At 52.2% G+C, this 18,379-nt stretch overlaps 1 protein-coding gene across 1 annotated transcript in view; it reads left to right on the top strand.

Annotated features, from left to right (window-relative positions):
• Nucleotides 1-11,679: 11,679 nt before the first annotated feature.
• Nucleotides 11,680-18,379, top strand: part of HUNK (hormonally up-regulated Neu-associated kinase) — a 105,279-nt gene continuing 98,579 nt past the window's right edge. The window contains exon 1 of the mRNA XM_041735117.1: nucleotides 11,680-11,964. Coding sequence (XP_041591051.1) covers nucleotides 11,689-11,964 — 276 coding nt within the window. The 5' untranslated portion in view covers nucleotides 11,680-11,688. The remainder of the gene's footprint in view (nucleotides 11,965-18,379) is intronic.

Here is an 18,379-nt window from a genome sequence, read left to right as displayed (position 1 = left end):
TAAGGAGCTCATGTAACCCAATAACAAAGAAACAGATAACCTGATTTTAAAATAGCAAAGGAAGAAGTGCCTTAATGGCTCAGGCACTCCTTGAGCATTTGACTCTTAGTTTTGGCTCAGGTCATGATCTCAGGGTGCTGAGATTAAGCCCTGTATTGGGCTCCGTGCTCAGTGCAGAGTCTGTTTAAGGTTCTCTCTCCCTCTCTCTCTGTTTCTCTCCTCGCTTGCATGCAAACTCTCTCTTTCAAATAAATAAGGAAATCTTAAAAAAAAAAAACAAGCAAAGGACCTAAAAAGACATTTCTCAAAAGAAGATATACAAATAGCCAATAGGTACATGAAAAAGTGCTCGGTTTCACTCATCATCAGAGAATTGCAACTTGAAATCATAGTGAGATACCATCCCACACCTGTTAGAATGGCTATTTTCAGATAGACAAAGGATAACAAATGTTGGCGAGGATGTGGGGAAAAGGGAAATTTGTGCAGTGTTGGTGGGAAGGTAAACTGGTGCAGCCATTGAAAACAGTATGGGGGGGCTCCTCAAAAAAATTAAAAATATATAGAACTACCTTATGATTCAGCAAATTCAATTCTAGTTATATATCTGAAGGAAATGAATGATTATCTTGAAGAGATATATGCACTTCCATGTTCATTTCAACAATACTCACAATAGCCAAGATATGGAAATAACCTATACATCCATGGATGAATAAACAAAGAGTACATATGCAATGGAATGTTATTCAGCCACAAACAAAAAGGAAATCCTGCCATTTGCAACGACAATGATGAACCTGGAAGACATGCTGAGTAAAGTAAGCTAGATGCAGAAAGACAAATATTGCATGTTGTCATTTATATGTGGAATCTAAAATTGCCAATCTCATAGAAACAAAGAGCAGAATGGTAGTTACCAGGGGCTAGGGGAGGGGAATATGGGGAGAGGTTGGCCAAGGGGTACAAGATTTCGGTTATGCAAGATAAATAAGTTCTGGAGATCTAATGGGCCACGATGTGACTGTAGTAAACAATGTTGTGTTGTAGACTTGAAATTTGCTAAAAGGGATGATCAGAGCCACATACACACAAAATGTAAGTATGTGTGATGACAGATGTGTTCATTAACTTGATTGTGGTGAACATTTCAGTGTTTAATACACAAAACCATCAAGTGGTATTTCTTAAATAGATGCAATTTTTAAATTGTCAACTAAAACAATAAAATAGGGGAAAAAAGATATTGAGGCTTCCATCTGGCCCTTTCTTAAATATCATTGCATTTGGGGAAAGCCAACTGCTTGTCAGGAGGATAGTTGAACTACCCTTTGGAGAGGTCCTACATGACCAGAACTGAAGCCTCCTGCCCTGCAGTCAGCATGCACTTCCCAGCGGTGCATCTTGAAATTGGATCTTCCAGCCCCAGTCAAGCCTTCAGCAGACCACAGCCCCTGCCCACATCTTGATTGCCACCTAATGAGAAACCCTAAGCCAGAACCTCCCAGGTAAGTCACTCCCAAATTCCTTATCCACAGAAACCTGTAAGATAGGCAATATTTATTACTGTTTTAAGCCATAAATTTTGGGGCAGTTTGTTACATAGTAATAGATAATTAATAGGGAATTGCCCAAATATTTCCATGACTCTTTAGGCCTGAATTAATTTCCAGACACCTAGAACCTCATTATAGGTCCTCTGTTAAAGTAGGGGTGTTGGGGGGATGCCTGAGTGGCTCAGCAGTTGAGCATCTGCCTTTGGCTCAGGGTATGATTCCCAAAGTCCTGGGATCAAGTCCCACATCGGGCTCCTTTCATGGAGTCTGTTTCTCCCTCTGCCTGTGTCTCTGCCTCTCTCTCACTCTGTGTCTTTCATGAATAAATAAATAAAATCTTTTAAAAAATCTTTAAAAAAAAGTAGAGGTATACGGGAGTAAGATAATAAATGGAATCTTGGTGCAGGTCCAGCTCACAGTGGGTCCATCATATCCAGAGACTCATGGAGTGATGTTTCCAGTTTACAATTGAGGGGCGCCAACTGGCTCAGTTGGAAGAGCAGGCCACTCTGGATCTCCAGGTCATGAGTCTGAGCCCCACGTTGGGTGTAGAGCTTACTGAAATAAATAAAACCAAATGTCCAATTGGAATGGGCATATGTAACTGCCACAACCACTGCATTGATTATTTGGCCTATGGGGGCAAGAGACATTGTAGTGGGGAAGGCCAAGACAATTGTGCAAGCTAAGAAGAATATGAGAGATTAGTTCCAATCTTATAGGATTATAGGATTTATAGGATGCATTTATGATGGCCCCAACATCTCTCCATTTAATTCACTAGTCTGGCCCGGCAAGAACCACTGGATCCTGGACCTCAACAGTAAATCAGTGCAGACCCAGACAGAGGTAGCACAAATTGGTGTGTTACTATGTCTGGGATTGTATTTTTTACTAAAGCAGATGAGCATAATCTTTATGTATGGTCTGTGGCCCTTAATCTGGTGAATGTATTCTTTTCTATCACTATAGGAAAGGAGAAAAAAATACTTTTTATTTATTTAGAACGGATAATAGTTTTCCTTTGGGCTGTGTTAACTATCCCACTCTCTGTCGTATGTAGTCTGAACAGGACTCCCCGAAGAGGACTGTATCAATGCCTCATGCCAATCAAATAGATGAGCAAGAAGCAGCGAGTGTAGTGGGAGCATCGATTAGTCACATGGACTCCAGATCATGGAAGATAGACTCCACATTTCAGAGGACTGCTACATCACTGTAGGAATCTAGTGGTCTGAGGACTGCTGGAGTGTGCCCTGCATGAATAAGGACACATGATTGCATCTCACAACTCCCACCACAAAGAAGGCACCACAATGCTTGTAGGTCCTATAATTCCAGAGGTGGCCTTTCCCATGCCTGGGAATATTCCTCTTTTTCTCTTTCTCCTCCTCCTCCTCCGTCTTCTTCTTCTTCTTCTTCTTCAATTTTATTTATTTATTCACAAGAGACACGCAGAGAGAAGCAGAGACATAGGCAGAGGGAGAAGCAGGCTCCCTGTGGGGAGCCTGATGTGGGACTCCATCCCAGGACCCTGGGATCACGCCCTGAGCCAAAAGCAGACACTCAGCCACTGAGCCACCCAGGTGTCCCTGGGAATATTCTTCTGATACACAGGCTGGGTCACACAGAAGGCTGCCAGCTGCTGGGCCAGGCAGAGGGAAGGCTCTGGAGGAGATCCAGAATGTAGTACAAGTGCTCCTGCTTGCTTAGGCCATACGAGCCAGCAGACCCTAGGTTACTAGAGACATCAGTGGTGGGAAAAGACCACCACGAGCAGTTGAGAGTAAGTCTGAATGGGAGAATCATAACAGAGCCCTAGGGTTCTGGAATGAGGCCATCCCATTGCAGTGGGGGAATTTCACATTCTTTAGAAAAGTGCTCCTGGTGCATTGCTACTGGACCCAATGGAGAGGGAGCATCTTGATGTGGGACACCAAGGGGCCTACCTTCAGAACTGCTCATCACAGGCTGGATTCTGTAGAGTCATCAGGTTCCAAGACCACCTGTGCTCAGCAGCCTCCACAGCAAGATCGAGGTGCTGCCTCCAGAAGTCAACATGAGTGGGGTGAGCACCCACGCAGGCAGCTTAGACTTTCATAACCTACCCCATTGTCTGTCCCACCAGCTCTCCACCCGCTCACACCTGCGGCTCCACTGGGAAGGGAGATCCCCTCATGACACACCAATGGAGGAGGAAAAAGCATGAGCTTGTTCTCGGATGGTATGTGTGGGTACCCGCCAAAAATAGACAGTGACTGTGCTCTGGATGCCCACGGATTGGCCTTAAAGATGACAGTGAAAGGGAATTCCTTCTAAGAGGTGGGGCTTCTGTGGTGCCCCTGGTTATCCACTTGGTCCAGATGAAGAATATCTACCATCCATCCATCGCTCTACACGCACAGACCCACTGGCAGTAACAAATTGACTTGGCCGGTCGATCAGATGCCTGGAAGTTGAAAAGCTGGAAGATTGGGGTTGAGCTGGCCTGAAGAAGGGGCTTGTGGATGGACTTAAGGCCGCGGGCACAAAACATAGATACTTAAAGCCATGCCAAGGATTGTCGGCAAACTATCCCCTCGAAAGGAAGAGGTGCTAAACAACCCTTTTGATTCAACTGTTTGCATCTATTTATTTATTTTTAAATCCACTGTTTTCTAATCTATGTGGCAGACACTTTCCGTGTTGACCTCAGACAACAATAACCAAGAGTCTCTCTTTTTGCGGTGCATTCACTTGTTTTTGCTTTATTTTATCCCTGCACCTGTCCTGTGAGACAGGAATGACAGAGAGGAGCTATTCCCTTTACAGCTGGAGAAAAACTGATGATCCCAGGTGGCAAGTGTCCTGCTCAGGGTCACGGAGCCAGCTGGTGAGGGAGGTTTTGGCTTCCCCACTAGTGTTCTGTCTGCATTTCCTTTGGGCCTCCTTTCCTGCAGGGGAGGGAAAGAAGAGCTGACTCAACTAGCAGGGGGCGCCTGCCTCTTCTGGGCCGCAGGAGGTCCCCTGACCCCCCAGAGCCAGAAGGTTCCCAGGCTCTTGCTGGGGACTCCACTCAGTTCCAGAGTGTCCTTCTCTCACCGCCTCCCCATCTGCGTGTCCCAGTTCAGAGTTGCCCCCATGTGTGTGCTCCCCCTCCAGGTCCTGCTGCAGGCCTGGTGATGCTGCCCTGGTTCCACTCCGTCCCCAGCAAGAAATGGCCAGGCGGTAGCACCCATAAACAGAGGCCATAAATTTCAAGCCTTTAGGGCTAATAATAGCCTTTCCCTTCCTGCCATAATACAAATGTGGAGCTTGTATGGAGGTTTATCTTTGTGGCATGAATATTGATTTTTTTTTTCAAATATGTCTTGATGACGCATGCTTTCTCCAACAGAACTCAGTTTGGTTTTGTGTGTGTGTGTGTGTCTGTGTGTGTGTTTTACCCACTTTTTCATGTATTATGGTCTCCTCTCCTGCAGCGTGAGACCCTGTGAATTACAAATTCATTCAACCACAACAAATCTGTATTGAGTTCTTCCTAAGTGCATAGAGCACTTAACAAAAGCCCAGGCCTCATGGAGCCTCCAACCTAGGGAGGAAGACAGCTAGCAAACAAAATAAATAAGGGAGACTTAGGTTTTGTCATGTGGTGTTAAGGGCCACGGAGAAAAATCAAGCAGAGAAGGGAAAATAGGGAGTCAGAGGAAATGTGCATCATACATGAAGAGGGCAGACACGTTTGCAGAATGGGTGACACTTGAGCAAAGATGGTGAGGGAGCCATCTCTCCAGGTATTTAGGAGAATGATATTCCAGGGGACCGAGAGAGTAAAGGGCCCAGTATGGTAGCAGGTTGGTATGTGTGGCGAGCAGGGAACAGGCCAATGTGGTCAGGCAGTGTAAACAGAGCAAGTGAGGCCAGAGACATGAAGAGACAAGGGAAGGAGCATGGGTCCCTCTTGGACAGGATGCTTCATAGGTCATGGTGCTGTTGACTTGACATAAGGCAAGAAGCCCCTTCCAAATGAGAAATTCATGCAAGGAGGAATGGGTCAGAGGATTATGTGTGAGGGCCTCTTCCTTTTTTTTCTTTAATTTTTATTTATTTATGATAGTCACACAGAGAGAGAGAGAGGCAGAGAGACACAGGCAGAGGGAAAAGCAGGCTCCATGCACCGGGAGCCTGACGTGGGATTCGATCCCGGACCTCCAGGATCGCGCCCTGGGCCAAAGGCAGGCGCTAAACCGCTGTGCCACCCAGGGATCCTGAGGGCCTCTTCCTATAGAATATTTTAACTTCCATTCCTTCTCCATAGACTCTATCTGAAATTTAGAGGATGAAGGCAAACCTCAAAATGTGGAGTCTGAAGCCCTAGGGCTCCCCTATGGCTGGGAGGTGGGGGATCCTTCTTCTTATGGAAATAGCCCTTGACATTTGGCTCTGAAGGACTGATGGAAAACAATCATGGCAACAGCCAGGCTCTCACAGGGGCTGCCATCAGCATTTTTTTCAAGCAATGGACTTTTCCTGTCCCGATCATCAGGCCAGAGCTGCTGGGATGCTGTCCTGGGAGGGCGGGCTTGGTGCCACCATCCACGACGCTCCATCACACTCCAGGTGCCATGCTGCCCGAAGTCCAGGGGCTCTCTCCTTTCTTGTAGGGCAGATCAGGAGTTCCATGAGGTTCCACAGGTGTTGCTGAGCACCCACGACATGCTAGGCATGCATGGGGCTTGGGATACAGAAAAGTCCTTGCTCCGTGAACCTTAAATGCTAGAGGGAGTAGGAGACAGTGAACAAGCTAATGCACGCTCTTCTGTCGGCTGCTGAGGAGCGGCACGAGAAGTACTGAGCAGGGTGTGGGGGTAAGGATGGCTCTCTGATCACCACAGCAGAGCCCTGAATGAAGTGAGGGACAGTCCACTCAAAGTTCTAGAAGAAATGCATTGCTGGTGCAGGGGGTGGTAAGAGCAAAGGCTCTGCCATGGAAAAGGGCTTGGTGCCTTCAAGGAAGAGTGAGAGGGAGGTAGAGCTGGTCTCAGGAGGGCAGGCAGGGGCCCCACCAGATTGAGTCACTTGGGGTATCTTCTCGTGGTGGTGGCCCATTAAAGAAAGGGTTTGGGGTGGGGAAGCGATGTGATCTGATTCCCATTTTTAAGAGATGGTTTTGGCTTGGGCGTGGAGGCAGGGGATACCAGTTAGGAGATGAGAGAGAATGGGCTTGGAGAGGGTGCCAGGGGGGCGGGGAGGGCGGGAGTGAGAAGTGGTCACACGTGGGTGTATCATGAAGGCAGAGCACGTAGGATTTGCTGAGGGTCAGAAGGGAGAAGAAGCAAAGAGCAGGATGTGTGTGTGTGTGTGTGTGTGTGTGTGTGTGTGTGTGTGTAGCCCAGGTTCAGTCCGAGATCCCAGCAGACAGCCTGGTGGAGATGAAGGGGGTTGGCTACACGACTCTGGATTCAGGGAAGAGATCCAGCCTGGAGGAAATGCTTTGAGTTCCTCAGTAACAGGGACAAGTGTGTCGGGGGAATTCTGGGTCCTTCTCCGATGACTTCCCTCCGTGTTGCGATGGGGGTGGCGTTACGTATCGAGAGAAGTGTTGCCAAAGGTCACCCTATGCTTCTAAGTGCCGGGCACCTTGCGGGCATCATCTCATTTAATCTTCGTCCTTCCTTCACATGCCAGCTTTACAGATGAAGGAGACCCAGGCACAGGGGGGTGGTGAGTCATGATTCATCATCAGAGAACTTCATTGCGGGGTGCTGCCCGCGGCCTGCTCCCCAGCACCACACCAGGCTGCTTCCACCACGCCTTTCCTTCTGGGGGATCCTCCCTTCCTCAGCCTTGCACTATGCACATGCAACAGCTGGATGTCGGGGAAGAATAGCAGCGGGCCTGAACTCTGGGGATGTGGGTGCAAGTCCTGCCCGGAGTATTTATTGGAAGCTTTGTTTTGGGGGAGAATTAAGGAGCAGAGTTCACAAAATGTCATCAGGCAGCATTTATTCGTGCCTGCTGTCCTTGCTTTGCTAGCTCAGCCCGGGCTCCAAGTCACCCGCCAGCCTAACCCCCTCTAGCCAACTTTCATTTCCTGCCGTGCCAGCCTGATGGCTTCTAATTGTCTCTGACTGCTTCCAGCTGGGCCTCCTCGCTGCCTTCGAGGGAGCACAGAGACAGTCGCAGGCCATCTGGAGGGAGGAGATGGGGAAGGAGATGGGAAGGAAGGAAGGGGCTGGGACAAGTCAAAGGGCAAAAGTGGCTTTCCAGCCTGTTGTCATTGATCATTTTTTTAAAGATTTTGTTTATTTATTTATGAGAGACAGAGAGAGAGAGACAGAGAGAGAGAGAGGCAGAGACACAGGCAGAGGGAGAAGCAGGCTCCACACAGGGAGCCAGATGTGGGACTAGATCCCAGGACTCCAGGGTCATGCCCTGAGCCAAACAGAGACACTCAACCGCTGAGCCACCCAGGCGTCCTTGATCACGGTTTTTAAAGGGTTAACTCACCCAAGTTAGTGGCTCATCTCTGGCAAGACAAACCGAACCGTTTGATCCATTGACAACACCACCCCCCCCTCCAGACAGCCAACAATAGAACTTCAAAAGGTTTTATTTATTTTTTTAAAGATTTACTTATTTATGATAGACACAGAGAGACAGAGAGAGGCAGAGACACAGGCAGAGGGAGAAGCAGGCTCCGTGCCGGGAGCCTGACGCAGGACTCGATCCTGGGACTCCAGGTCGCGCCCTGGGCCAAAGGCAGGCGCCAAACCGCTGAGCCACCCAGGGATCCCCTGCAAATGGTTTTAGATGCTTATTAGAAATATTCTTCCCCAGGACAGATGGAGTCTTGCAGTCGGGAGCCATGAAACTCCACTCACTGGAGAATCCGGGGATGATTACTTTCATTCATTTATTCAACAAATATTCATTGGACGATGACTATGTCGTGGACACTGTATTAGGCGCCTTGGGGCAGACAGAAAGTAAGACCCAGGTCCTGTTTTCAGTGAGTCGAACAGAGAAGAAAGACACTCATGGAAAGCAATGCGGGACCTAAGAAAAATGTGAAAAGCATGACATACAGTAAGAGAGAGTGGGGCAGATGAGCCTCTTGCAGCCTCCTGACCAGGGAGGGCATCATGGGAAAGGGGACATCTGTACTGGGTAGAGATGGGTGGGAGGCAGCAGACTGGGGGTGTGGCATGAGCAAAGGTGCACAGGTGAGGAAGCCGGATCCTGGATGGAGACAACTGAAATGCAGTGCCCAGGGAGATCCCACAGGAGGATGAGATATCTAGTGTAAGATAATTCATAGCGAATCTAGAATGCTGGACTACTGCTTTTCAACCAGATGTTTTCTGCATATCTATTATGAGGGCAATAGCCTGTTTGGGGTGCTAATTCATCTTACATAAAGGAAATTCTGGGGGTTATTCCTTCTTAAACAAGACCATTTCGGAGAACAGGACCTGTAGCTCAAACACCAGTTCCTAAGCCCAGGCAAACGTAGGATTTGGACTTCTCCTTGGCATCCATCCCAGATGATGGAATTAGCAGTGAACTTGAATCAAACCCAGACATCAGGCTCGAAAAAAGATTTAATGGGTCTGGATTTTCTCTCTTCTTCACCCATTTTCTGACCTCTACCCTGAGAGGATAATTAAAAGGAAAGAAAAAAAAATCTCTGTTTTATTGTAAACATCTTCCACCATTTTTGTGCCTGAAGCTGACTTTATTTATTTATTTTTTTAGGCTATGAAGAGACTTTGATGAACCGACTCTGAAATTAGCCTTACACCATAAAAAAGGAGCTTCCAAATTTTCATATAGAGCCAGTGTCTTAAAATTAAAAAAAAAAAAATCAGACTCTATGAAGACAACATTGGGGAAACTCCAAAATCTTTTCTGAATGGTTATGACCCCAAAGTGAATTCCATATTCTCCCTTCACTGGACATTTGTTGATCATTTTACTTTGCAGGCACCAGCACCGATCATACAGCTCTCTCCTTCCCCTTCACCCCACGTCCCTGTCCTCAACCCTGATTGTTGAATCAGACACATTAAAGCGATTGACCTGGGCTTACAGAAATTGTGGGGTTGGGGTGTCGGCACAGCAAGAAAAACATGTAATGTTGGGGGCCTTGGAGGGGGACACAGTGTTGGTTAACATGTTCCACTCCTAGTGGAATGATCTCAGGTGTGATCTGGGGGTGCGGGGGTGGGGGGGTGTGTTGGGATGGAGCCCCTGGTCAGCTCAGCGCTCAGCCTGGGGCCTGCTTTAAGACTCTCCCTCTTCCCCTCCCCTCTGTGCTCTCGCTCTCTCTCTAAATTTATTTTTTAAAAATTATTTATTTATTTATTTATTTATTTATTTATTTATTTATTTATTTATAAGAGACAGGGAGAGAGGCAGAGGGAGAAGCAGGCTCCATGCAGGGAGCCTGCTGCGGGACTTGATCCCAGGACTCTAGGGTCACGCCCTGGGCCTAAAGGCAGACGCTTAACTGCTGAGCCACCCCCCGGGCGCCCCTCTAAAAATAAATCTTAAAAATCTTTTTAAAAGGATGTAATATTGGAAAACAGGGTGTCCGGAACCCACAAGCTCAGTCCTAACGAGGCTGCTGCCTCCTAACTTGTGAGTAGTTCATCAGAGAGCACATGTGACGTCAGATCTATTTGGAAGAGGCGTTTCTCGGGGGTCGCTTTTCAGATGGGCCCCAAAGCCCCCCACTGGGCTCAGGACAGCCCGGTCCACCCCGTGTAAACCCCCGTCCCCTCCCCATCTCCGAGCACTGACGCGGGTCAGGCCACCCGGAGCAGTCGAAAAAGCAAGGAACTTGGGTGAGGACCGAATCCTCTCCAACTCTGATGCAATCCCGGGCTGCACGGGCGCCTCTGCCCCGGCGGCTCAACAGGTAGGATTTTGTAAGCGCTTCCCCCTGCCGCTCCCCCCTCGCCCCCACCCCAAGCTCCGGCCTCCCGGGAGTCCCCCTTTCAGGGAAGACGTTGCGGGCTGGGGTGGGGGTGGGGGTGGGGGTGGGGGTGGGGGTGGGGTGCGATCCCGGAGAAAACCCGAGCCCTCCGGGCAGCCGCGCCTGCGGGCGGGGGATGCGCACGGTCGGGCGCGCACAGAACAAAAGCCAGGAGGGGCTGCGGGCGCCGAGCCCCGGCCCCCGCCCCCGCCCCCGCCCCCGCCCGCCGCGCCTCCGGGGGAGCAGAGCCGAGGTGTGAACGGCGAGCGCGGCAGCAGCGCCCCGGGCCCTCCCCGCCCCCCCCCCCCCGCGCGGCCGCCACTATTGTTGCAGCGGGGACCCGGGCTGCGCGCGAGCCCGGACGGACCCCCCGCCGCCTCCGCATCCTTCCTCCCCGCCCGGGCCGCGGGGCCCTACTGTGTGCCGGGCCCCGGGCTGCGCACCCAGCCCCTGAGCCCCGTCCGCCGGCCTCGGGCGCCCTCCCCCCGCTGCCCCCGGCGGGCGCGGCCGCGGGTGCATCGCGTCGCCGAAAGGTCCAGAAAGCCCGAGCCCGGGGCCGGGCGGGAGGCGCCGCGGGAGGCAGCCCGGGCGCGCGCATCCCCGAGGCCGCGCGGGGTCCCCCGTCTGGCGCTCAGGTGACTCCGCCGCGCGCCCCGCCGCCCCCTCGCGGGCCCTCCCCTCGCCGGCGGGGGTCGAGCGCGGCCGCTGCGCGCGGCGAGGGAGGGGCTACGAGGGATTCGAAAGTGCTGGGGCTGCCGAGAGCCGCTCGCCTCGGTTCCCGCCGCCCGCGCCCGCGCCCGGATTGAATTTCTGCAAATCCGAACTGAATGGGGCTTTCTTCTGCTGCCTTCCAGGGGGCGCCTGCAGCCCGCCGCGCGCTGCCCCCGGCGCGCCGCTAGGACGCGCGAGCCGGCCCCGAGCTCCGGGACCCCCGGGGGCCCCCGGCGACCCCGGCGACCCCGGTGACCCGCGCCCGCGAGCCGGCCGAGTGCCAGCAGCCGCCGGACGGGACCCGTGGGGGGCCCCGGGCGACCCTCCGAGGAAGAACTTCTTGGGGGCGGGTCCCCGGAGCCCGGCCGCCCGCTATTGTCTGCGCGCGGCGCTCGGCGCGGGGGCGCGGGGGCGCGGGGGGCGCGGGCCGGGCCGGGCGGGCTGCGGGCTGCGGCGAGCGCGATGCCGGCGGCGGCGGGGGACGGGCTGCTGGGCGAGCCGGCGGCGCCGGGCGGCGGCGGCGGCGGCGGCGGCGGCGGCGCGGAGGACGCGGCCAGGCCGGCGGCGGCCTGCGAGGGAAGTTTCCTGCCGGCCTGGGTGAGCGGCGTGCCCCGCGAGCGGCTGCGCGACTTCCAGCACCACAAGCGGGTGGGCAACTACCTCATCGGCAGCAGGAAGCTGGGCGAGGGCTCCTTCGCCAAGGTGCGCGAGGGGCTGCACGTGCTGACCGGAGAGAAGGTGAGGCGCCGGGGCGCGCGAGCACTGCGCGGGGAGTCCAGTCCGCCCGAGCTCGCGGCTGCAGAGAGGGGCCGAGCCCCCCTTCCCCGGGGGCGGCTGGGGGACCCGCGGAGCCACCCGCAGCCTCCTGCTCCCCCGAGGGCGCCGCCTGGTGGACACCAGCGCGGGGGAGGGGGACGATGGATGATGGATGATGGAGAGGCCGGGTTCCTGCGCCCCGCCCCAGGGGCCCCCAGATCCGTGGAGGAGCTGGAGCCAGGCCCTTGCATGGAGGGTCCAGCCCTTGGGGAGCCTTAGGCTCCCCTCCTGGGCTCCGAGACCCCGGGGACCTCTTCCACCTGTAGGCTGGGGCAGCTAGCGCAGCCTTCGGTGCTCAGATGAGGCCCCCTCCCGCCCCTGCTTTCTGATCTCACCCACCCCTCCCTCCCCAACCACTTCCATCCCCGTCCCTCCATCCCTCCATCCCTCCATCCCTCCTCCATTCTCTTCAAGCCCCTGGGGTAGGAGCTGCTGTAAGGACCCTCTTCGTGGAGGTGGGGGGGCTACAGAACGACACACTGATATCCCCAGGCTTAGGGGGGCCTGGAGGTGCCTTCCGATCTTTCCGGGAGAGCCCCCAGAGCCCCCAGAGGGGCACCCTCCCGCAACTTGTGAGAAGTTAGATGGTTGTAACCCTTGCCAGGGTTTGCTGAGGTACATCTGAGTTGTAGCTTGGATCTGTGAGAAGAAAGCCAAGAGGTGGTGACTGATTTTGGAGGTGAGTGGCCCAGACGCTGGGTCACCCCAAGTGGTGAGGCTGCCCAAGCTTGCCACAAGCTCATGGTCATCTCAGACTCAAGGCTCTCCCTCCTCCCCAGCGCCCTCCTCTCCCCTGCTCCCCCTGCAAGGCTTGGAGTCTCTCAGCCCTGGCCAGAGGGCATCCCCCTTCTGCTGGCTCACTGATCAGGGAAGCATCCACATATGGGGGCAGGAGGCTGTAGGTTCCTACTTCCCCTTCTGCCCACTGACCTGGGATCCTCTGCCCAGCCTGGGATGCCTGGCGATGCCATACTGTGGACCTTTGAAGCCAGGGTGAACTGCCCTGCACCCGTGTCCCCAGCCTCACCTAACTTTGGTTCCCCCCTCCTGTGTCCTGAAGCTCCTTGCATTTCACCCTTCTCATTTGTCCTCTGTTCCTACCGCTGCTCCGGGGGTGGGGGGGAGGGGTACCTTGGTGGGGTAGCTGCGGTTAGAGTGAGTAGTTTAAAAAGTGCCCTTTTCTTGAATTTCCACGTAAAAAGGGAGTGTGCAGAATGCACTCCTCGAAATCGGGTACTTCTTCAAGGAAAAACACTCCTAACCTCCTCCTAGTCCAAAGGGAGCACAGCATAATTTCCTCCTTTGGTTTGCAGTCGGGCTGGCCCAGGGACACAGGCGGCCAGGGTGCGTGGCCGGCCCAGGCCCCCCTGGCTAACCACAGCGCGCTCACGTCCCCGTCCCCGGGGGCATTCCTCTTGGCACGGGTGGGAGAACTTTGTTTTCCTTTGAAACATATAGGACTTAGTCTGGTTGTGTGTGTTCCTGCTTGAAACTTAGCAAAAAGAGACGAGACTTTAAACTGACAGCATATGGCCAACATTAGGAGCACGTTCATCTCGCCTGGCCCTGCCGCTCTGCCTCCCCCGGCTTCTCTCCACTTTCCCATGCTGTGTTCTGCCTCCGGCTCCTCACCGGTGCATTTTTGCTCCATAACATAAGGCTGTTGGACTTGGCTGAACTGGGCGAGGATGCACTGAGAGCTCCTGACTTATCTTTTTTTTAATATTTTATTTATTTTAGAGGGAGAGAGAGTGCATGTGAGCTGGGAGGGGAGGAGGAGAAGGAGAAGGAGGGTGAGAATCTCAGGCAGACTCCCCGCTGAGTGGAGCTGACCTGGGACTCGAACCCCGGACCCTGAGATCATGACCTGAGCCGAAAGCAAGAGTCAGACACTCAACCAGCTGAGCCACCCAGGCGCCCCTTGTCTTATCTGCCTTTCCTTTTTATGTTTTTAAACAGCTGTGGTATCAGTATTCAACTCGAAAGACATATTAGTGGAACAGAATATTCATTTATTAATTATTTGAGAAAGAGAGAGAGAGAGAGAGAGAGAAAACGTGTGCACTCGACAGAGCACAAGCCAGGGGAGCTGCAGAAGGAGAGGGAGAAGCAGACTCCCTGCCGGCAGGGAGCTGACTTGGGGCTCCATCCCAGGACCCTGAGATCACGACCTGTGCCAAAATCAAGAGTCCGACGCTCAACCAACCGAGCCGCCCAGGCACCCCCGTCTTATCTTTCTTAAATGATGAGTCTCACCTCCTCGCAGCAAGTGGGGAAGAGACCATTAATTGGAAGTGAAATTGTCATTCTCGACTAATTGATTGGCTCTAGTTACTGAGGGCGGTTCCTGGGGTTGGGGAGGAGGTGGGGAGATTTTTCTGACTGTTCTCCAGCTATGAGAATCAGTGCTTCAGGGAGTACAAGCATCACCAGAAATCTGGATTTTAGTTCCCTTAATTGCCAGCTTTAAGGAAACAATGGGCGTCATCCGTGGCTTTTATCTCCCAAATCTGACACCTTTAAAGCTTAACTAATAGATTAAGGTTTTGGCAGATCGTGGAGATTAAAATGTGCGTGTGCGCGCCTGCATGTGCATGCACACGCATGCATGACTTGGGGAAGGATTACTGAGTTCCTGAGTCCCCATCCACACTGGAGTTCTGGATATTGTCTTACTAAAGCCAAACAAAGGTGAAGTGAACCTCCTGCTATGTTCAGACTTGCCCTCTTTTTACAAGGGGACCTAGTAAGAGGGTTTTCAGGCTGGCGAAGGGGTACTTATGTGAACCTAGCAAGGGGAAACCTCGAGGTGACAGTACCCTAGGGGGAGGGAAATGAGTTGACCCTCCCAGTGGGTGATGAAAATGGCCCTGTTAAGCCTCTCACCCCAATACTGCCCTCGTTTTGGGGGCGCATACTTTGGTTAGAGCACTTCACTTTTATCATTCCCTTTATTTTTAAAAGGAGATAGATCACACTGGGAGAGACATTAAGTCATGAACACTGTAGTAACTGGATGCATGGCCCCATGCCATCCCCCGCGGCAGGAGCCGGGGCAGCTTGTGATGGTGAATCAGTTCTTGAAAAAGCTCAAAGGTGGGATGGAGAAAGGGAAGAAGAAGGGGAACCTACGTTTGGCCAACTTCACTGTTACAGTTTCAAACTATAACTGTGTTTTGGGTGTTTTGTGCCAAACTCTAGAGTACTTCTGGTTTAGGACACTTAGGGTGTGTGTGTGTGTGTGTGTGTGTGTGTGTGTGTGTGGCGTTTCGACTCGGTGCACATTTCCAAAAAGATTTGGGCAATATCCTCCGTGGCTTGCTGGGAATTACTGTCTGAGATGATAGAAAACCACTTTCTCCTGACTTTGATTTCAGGCTTCAATCCTATCTCATCAAGTAGCTTCCTTTGGCCACCGCAGTCTGCTGGGCAGGGCAGTATTTCGCCTGCCTTTCCGGTGAAGTTGTTGGTTTGAAAGTTATTTGCATCTAGATGGCCCTGTTACTGCTTGAGAAGAAAGAATGGGTTTGGGTGACACCTACTTTTGCCCTCCTTTAGCTTTGAGTGAGCGTCATCTCTGTTAATATGGCTTTAAAAATAAATAATTCTCTTGGTCATGTGAGACTCTTAACTGGTACGTTCTTAGGGCAGAGTGTCTGTGACTACAGGAGGCTGATAATTGGAGGAGGAAAAGTGACCACAAAATCAGATTTTGTGTAGTATTCTCTGTGGCTTTGAGACCAAGCCCCCCCGCCCCATGGGTGGGGGGTGGGAGTGGTAATTGAGTGATGCCTTTGGTTTTTTTTTTTTTTTTTAAAGATTTTCTTTATTTGTTCATGAGAGACACAGAGAGAGGCAGAGACATAGGCAGAGGGAGAAGCAGGCTCTCTGCAGGGAGCCCGATATGGGACTTGATCCCAGGACCCTGGGGTCACGACCTGAGCCGAAGGCAGCTGCTCAACCACTGAGCCACCCAGGCGTCCCCAAGTGATGACTTTGAAAGACCTAAGAGATTGTGTCTGCTGCCCCTGAAATTCATCCTGATACCTATGAAACGCCTCATTTTGACATGCAATAGGTTATTATTGTATTTTTTTAAAATAAACTTGATAAAATAAAGTTGGAAAAGCTTATGGAGAAAAGCAGGGTATATATCTGTCTCAGGTAGGGAGCTGGTTTCATAGGCAAAGCTGCAAAAAGGGGACCCTGGCTGATGCCACAAAGTACCTCCTTTTGTGATTAAACCTTTCTAAGATACAAAGTTGGGTACATGAATGATTAGTTAAAATGTTTAAATATCTTGTTCTAACCCTTGCTTAAAAAAAATAATAAGCCTGTTTATCACTTTTGTTGGAGCTATTCTGCAGCTAAAAATAAGGGTTGCCTGCTTAGTAAGTTGCCAATAATTATGCCGGGAGCATGACGGTGCCAGATACCTGGAGTGAAGGAGTTACTAAAAATACAATTTACTATGTTTTGCGGAACAGGAAATATGACTAATTTTAGAGATGGCCTTTTGGCAGATCTGTTTTTAGCAAGTATTTCTGAAACAAACAGGTGCTAAATCCTGTATTTTTTTATTATTATTTTTTATTTTCTGAAGTGCTAGAAATGTAGGGGTAATAGCTCCGAGGAACAAGCAATGCTTAGAGAACTGGAAACTCCTATTAATCCGCAGCAGGGATTTCTTGGCAAGGAGGAGGCGTTGGGCAAAGGCACCTGCTCAGCGTGGCGCGCGTGGCGAGGCAGCGCCTATAATTTCCGAGATTGCCTGCCGCCGTTGCGGGCACATTTCTTTTTGAACTTGCTGCCCCATCTCATCTTTTTGAAGTCCGTGTGAATGATGGAAATTGGCACGCGGGGCTTAGTTCTTAGGGTTCATTGATGCGCGGGGCCGTGGACTTCAAAGGGAGCTTGGAATGGGCCTAACAGCGCTGGAGCCCTACAGCCCTACATTTTCTCTGTAGGGGTGGAGTCCCCATATGGGGGGGTGGATGATGACGGTGGTCTGGAGCGAAGCCTGGCAGTCAGCCATCCCCACCGTTACCTTCCAGAAGGTGGGGCCAGTGGCAGCTGCATCTGCCCGGAATGACAAGCAGCCCGGGTGTCGTCCTCTGTGACAAGGTGACTTGGCCACAGTCTCATTTGCCCTGGGACGCACACCCTCTCTGAGCATCCGTGGTAACCCAGTGACCGGCTCTCTTGGCTCATTGAAACCCATAGATAAATCCATGAGCCCTATTTTTAGCAAACTGACCAGAGCTCTTCCTCTGCTCACCGGGGGACCCCCGGCCACTTCTGAGTGCCCACCTGAATTGAATTCCAGGCGCTCGCTCGGATGGGGTGCGGCTGGCTGGTGAGATGACCAGGGGGAGGGAGGTGAACCCCCCGGGGGGCTGAATGGGACCAGAGGAAGCTGATCACCTGTACAAAGACAGGGAGGGGTGCTACCTCTCATTTATCACAAGTGCTAGCTCTTGCAGGTGTAGTGTGTTTTGTGGGTTTTTTGGGGGGCCCTCTCTGCATTTTCTCACTTCGTGCTAGCAATGCCCCTGGGCAGGTGAGAACCAACTCGCTGGGGTCCTTACCTGTATTGATGAAGTAGAGGGAGCGCCCTGAGTAGGTTTTCCCTGCAACCTTCACTTCTCTACTATTAGGGCAGCGTAACAAATAACCCTGAAGCTGGTGGCTTACATTTATTCTCTCACAGTTCTGAAGGCCAGGAGTCCCAAATCCAGGTGTCAGCAGGGCCGTGCTCCCTCTGGAGGCTCTAGGGGAGGACCCGTCCTTGCTGCTTCTAGTTTCTGCCACTTACTAGCAATCCTTGCCATTCCTTGGCTGGTGGCTCTGCCACTCCGGTCTCTGCCTCCGTCTTCACGTGGCCTTCCTCCTCCGAATCTGCCTCTCCGTATAAGAACACTGGTCACTGGATTTAGAGGGTTGACCCTAATCCAGTAGTCTTGATTACATATGCAAAGATGCCATTTCCAAGAGGGTGCCATTCACAAGTACCAGGGGGTAGGACTCAAACGTGTCTCTTGGTGGGACGCAGCTCAGCTCACAGCGCCCCCAAAGACTGTTAGGATTGTGTTGCAGGTGATTCCCTGGGAAGCAGGTGTTGAGCAGAAGGATGTGGTCTCAGGGTTATCTTCATACCAGTACTTGGGAGGGGAGGGGTGAGGAGGGGCATGGCAGGAAGGGCAGGGGGAGATGTTGGGCTCCAATGCAGTCTCAGCGAAGCCCCTGCCCATGCCGTGGAGCCAAGATGGTCCTACATGGGGGTCCCAAGTTGGAATGAGGGGACTGGGCCTTACTAGCCTCTGCATGGACCCATCAT

Source organism: Vulpes lagopus, chromosome 20 (assembly GCF_018345385.1).
Source record: "Vulpes lagopus strain Blue_001 chromosome 20, ASM1834538v1, whole genome shotgun sequence".
Lineage (NCBI taxonomy): Eukaryota > Metazoa > Chordata > Mammalia > Carnivora > Canidae > Vulpes > Vulpes lagopus.
The sequence above is the reverse complement of the archived record's forward strand: the minus strand, read 5'-3'. Positions and strand labels throughout refer to the sequence as shown.